We start from the raw sequence: 5,214 nt of genomic DNA, 5'->3' as shown, positions 1-5,214 counted from the left end.
TATATATATATGTTCATAAAAATTGTTAAAAAATTGAAATGTAATAATTAGACATTTTTTTATCTATGACATATATGACGTTTAAGAGATAATTAATCTCTATATAATCTCTAAATAATTAAAAAATTAAAGAATGTGTTATAAGAAACTGTAAAATTAACTTAAAATTAATTTGAAACTCAAGTCTTTTGCATGTATTTAAGGTCAAATTTCATCATTAATAACGCTATAAAATAAATTGTTACATTTATTAATAAGCCATAAAATAAATTGTTACATTTATTAATAATTTATAGACGCAATTGTTGATAAAAAAATTCATATAGATGTTGTAATATCTAAAAAAAGGATTTAATTCTGTAGATATTCTGAAAAATATTATTTTCTTAATTTTTTTTATCTCATAACTTAGCATTTTGAGAATAAATAAAGACAATATTGTATGATTGAAACATTTGGTCCCTAATACGTATTACATATAGTACATGAAATATAATGTAATGATAAAGTAATAACAGTTATATAATAATATAGTGAATGCAAAAAGTATTCCTACAGAGGAACTTTATATAACAAGACAAGTTAATAACAAATAAACATTAATTAGCAATTTTTTACGCTGAGTATATTCTGTCTTAATATAAACAAAAGAACTTCGCGTCTTTTCGATCTTAGAATTTAAATTTCTTTACTGTACGAATACTTTTGTACGTCCAAATAATATAATTTTTCATGTATTTTTAAGATAATATATATTAATTAACACACATATTTTTAGAAAAAATAATTTTGAGAATAATTAAACAGCCCTATTCTATTTTTTGTTAAAAAATTGCTAATTACTGTTTATTTGTTAAAAATATATAAGATTTTTTAAAGATATCTCCCATCTATCAATAATTTTTGCACGCGCATTGTATATAATATATAATATCAATACATTCAACTAAATAAGTCTGAATAAGGATTAAGTACGGTATTTAATTCTTTTGATAATATTCAGTTTATTCAATCTTTTAACTATTTCATTCAGGATGGATGACCTACTATTCATAAAAGCTTGCTGATTGTTATTTGATAATTTGTGCTACTTTTTTTTTTACTCGCGCTTAATTTATTTACATCGAAGTAATTCTCTGATGATGTTCTGTTCTGTTACTCTCTTTATTTTTGGTATATATAACGAACATTTTGTGTAACAAATAACTCTGTTTATTTTCAGAAATTGTTAGTGTGAATGAACGTACACGATCATCACTGAGAGGATAACATTGGTGAAGCATCTACGAAGCAATAACCATGGAGGACGGCCATTGTAAAACTGTGGAAGAAGTGATAAATTACTTCAACGTCGATCCCGATCAGGGACTAAGTCCCGATCAAGTCAAAAGGAATCAGGAGAAGTATGGTCTCAACGGTAAGTGATCTTTCTTTTTCATATTTAAATTTTGGAGCTCTTGATAAATTGTTTATCTAACCGTCAACTAAACGATCCGCTCCAAAAAGCGCATACAATTTTCTTAATGTTACATAAATTAACATAGTAAAATATTCATGAATTATTCGCGCTTAAATTAAGAATTAGGATTAGTAAAATAAAATTAAACAGTGAAAGGTAGTCTTGCATTTTTATTATTCATTCTATCTTGTGAAAACTCTTTAATATACATTACGTATGATGAATATTCAATTTTAGAACTATTGCCATTCGTTTCAAGTTTCCTTATCTACGCTGAATTGGCCACTTTTTTTAAACTCTTCTACAATTAAATTCTAAAATAACTTTTCTAAAGTAACTTTTCACCATTTAGTGTATTTGAAACTTACGAACGTGAAGCTTGCATTATCAACTGGCGATGCGGTTCTCCGATCGCGTTTGTGTTATTCAAGAAAGAATAAATCTTGTCTTCAGAGTAGTTGAGGAATAGGGAGGATGGTCACTGCCAATGGTGACTGCGGGGTATCCTGTAGATATTTGCGCGTTATTACGCGTAATTCGCGGTACGGAAGCGATATTGTGGCGTTCGCGGAAATAACGTGCGTCCATTCGCCACCGTGGTGTGAGGAGCACCACGCTGGGTAAAAATGTCCTTATCAATCTGATACGTCGCGATCGGCCGTATGAGTGCCACGCGTGTTACTTCAGTTACTTGTCCCCACCATCGGAAACTACCACCGCCAGCTGTTGTCGTCTTCTCATACACGTGTTCAAAGCCGTAGTTTTCTCCGAACGATGATTACGCATGTGTCGTTTGATTCCGATTGTAGTTCTTCCTCTGTCTCGCCATTTCTATACGGAAAGAATTTTACTGGAAGTACCTAAAAAATTAGCTTGATACAGATCTAAAAATAATTTTAATTTTGGGTCAAACTAATTATGTAGATTGCTCAAACTGGTTACTTGAATTAAAAACTTGTTGTCAACAATATTGTCATGCTTGAGATTCCTACACTTTTAAAATTATTATGTGGATTTAATAGCATAGATTGATGTAAACACTAGAGATTATAACAAAACTGGAAATCAGGGAAATCAGGGAATTGTTAGGGAAATAAAAAATTAAGAGAAATCAGGAAAGAGTCAGAAAATTTTGCAAAATTTTCTGGAAAATTAAAATTCACTTCAAAGAAGTTTAATACTATAGTAATTTTAGAATATTACCAATTTAACAATTAAAAATAGTAATGTTAGCAACATTAATAGCAATTTACATTGCTGTGTTAAATTAATCTCTCTCAACAAAATATTTAACATTTTCCAAATCAGGAAAATATTAAAAAAATTAAAAATATTATTGATAGTAAAAAAAATCATAACTTTGTTTGAAAATCAAGGAAAAGTTATGAAATGTTAGAATGAATAATTTGTGACAATCCTGTATAAATTCACATGTTGGTGTTTATATTAACATCACAGTATTATATAGAGAATTATATAGATACCGCATAATTTTAAATTTACATCGATATTTTTTAGATTTTTAAATTATTTTAATGTAATCCAACAAAGTTATTTTCTATGTAGCTAAATTTTTAGATACTAGCGAAATTGTTCTTTCCATGTACATCTGAAACGTAGATCGCGTTTGTGTAAAGTATTCTGTTATGCATATAATGTAAAAAATGGAAATGAGCAATTAACGTTTATTCAGAATTACCTTCAGTCAGCATCTCAGGTAGTAATTTGTCGAAATGTTTCCTCTATCACAGTCATGTGTTTGTCAAGAGATTTTGCTTATATTTAGTTTTCGCTAAATTGAATTACCATTTATCAGAACCATATACAATATTTATATATGAGTCTTGATTTCCACTTCATTTTGAAGAGGCTGCTTATGACGCGGATGTCCGTCGATGGTTTACAATATAATATACTAATCGGGTACGTTTAAATCATCGACATTCCAATTTCCGTCGCAGACAAACCGCTTAATCGAATCGCACGTATGTATTTCGGGAAATGCTTCGAATTATGCTGACGTCAAGATTCAATCGCGCTTGAGAAATAATAATTCCTTTGTGATAGCGTCAGAACTTAATCCTTCCCGATAACGCGCGATTATTGTGGTTAATTAACACGTCAATCAACGGCTATGACAAGTATAAAAGATAATAAGATAAAAGATTTATTATTTTAATAGACTTATTATTATAAACATATAATTTTTGATGATCTAAAAATCATAAAAGCTTGTTAGAATGATCAATAGATTACAACAATATTTGTAAAAATTTCATGTGTGACAAAATTTATATGAAACACAATATATAGAAAACTACAAAAGATTGCATTAAATATATTAAATAAATTTTTACTTTTTTTTTCTCTACAGGATTAACATATATGTGTTATATAAATAATGTGAAAGTAAAAATAAAAGCAAAGGTTTGCAAAATTTTATGATAAAAATCGCTTTATAATCACTCAATACTGCTTTATAATCAGTTTTATACAGAACTCAATTTTACATTTTGTTTCGCACGTTAAAATATAAATTATAAATCTACATGTGACTACATGTAAATAGGATATTTATTATTTTAGCTTCTACGCCAAAAAGTTACTTATTTATAATTTCTTCTCTTGATCTCATACATTTATCTATATCATTATCTATGATTAATAATTAATTAAAATTCGGTAGCTAAATATTACTTAAACTTACTTTTATCTTTTATCTTTTGTATCCTAAGTTTCATCGATCTTTCTAATCAGATACCTCGTACTATTTTACATTTTTACATTTATCTGATTATTGCTCAATTTTTGCTCAAACACAAAATTCTAACATTTTTCTTTATTTTTGTGCTCTTTTTCTACTTCTCTTACTAATTAATTGTTCTATACAATGCTTGAATCCTTATCTATCCTCCCCCCCATTTCTCTCTTTCCACAATTTCCTTAGAAGATTCCTTAGAAGATTGCCTCTTTCATAGTATCTAAATCTTCATTCCATGACTTACTCCATATTTCCTCCTTATTCTCACCTAATTCTATAAATCAGCTTCTCATCTTATGACATTCTTCTGCATAATGCTCCGTATATGCGTCTATATCTATGATATTCTGATTTATTTTTCCGCAGAGCATGACATGCTGCAAAGAATATTTTTGATCGAATACCGATAAATTCGAATTAAATTAAGAATTGAAGTGATAGTTTGATTGAACGAAATATCGACACATATCGTTGCATTTTTCACTTTGTAATTTTTGTTGATTTAAAACAAAGACTGCAAATCCTCTTCGGTGAACGCGTGGAAAAAGGAAGAGCGAGCACGTGTCACGAACGGTTTATTTTCGTATAACCCGCTGCCGGTTAGCGCTCGTTGAAATGTCAGATATTTGCCTCTCGAAGATTAAGCGTCGAGAATTTGCCAAGATGAATTATCGGTGCGATTGCTTTATGCTATGTGATTATTCTCTCCTCAAAGATTTCCATGTGAAAAAATGCCCCGAGAGCTTATTATTATACTTATTTTGATATCGAAAGCTTATATATTATATTAATCTTTAAGTTGATAAACAGAATGGCACGGTATCCCAGGTATATTGAGAGAAAAATTTTTAGTACCTATTTGTGACTATAATTATGATTATTACTATTACAATGTTATATAATAATAATAACTGTATGTGTAATTCTGTTAATAAATGTATATTTTATATATTATTAAAAATATATGTCATATATAATTTAACTATAACTCATA

At 28.5% G+C, this 5,214-nt stretch overlaps 1 protein-coding gene across 6 annotated transcripts in view; it reads left to right on the top strand.

The window, feature by feature from the left end:
• The window catches only part of LOC108693568 (calcium-transporting ATPase sarcoplasmic/endoplasmic reticulum type), a 56,967-nt gene that overhangs the window by 11,479 nt on the left and 40,274 nt on the right, over positions 1-5,214 (top strand). For 4 of the 6 annotated variants that reach the window (XM_018202579.1, XM_018202582.1, XM_018202580.1 and 1 more), the window contains exon 2: positions 1,223-1,417. In XM_018202579.1, coding sequence (XP_018058068.1) covers positions 1,300-1,417 — 118 coding nt within the window. In that variant the 5' untranslated portion in view covers positions 1,223-1,299. Of the gene's footprint in view, positions 1-1,222; positions 1,418-5,214 lie in introns of those variants that run through there. The other 2 variants (XM_018202583.1, XM_018202585.1) reach the window with 1 other exon arrangement.

This window comes from Atta colombica, unplaced genomic scaffold, assembly GCF_001594045.1.
Source record: "Atta colombica isolate Treedump-2 unplaced genomic scaffold, Acol1.0 scaffold92, whole genome shotgun sequence".
Lineage (NCBI taxonomy): Eukaryota > Metazoa > Arthropoda > Insecta > Hymenoptera > Formicidae > Atta > Atta colombica.
Note: the sequence above shows the minus strand (reverse complement) of the source record. Positions and strands in the feature narration are given on the sequence as shown.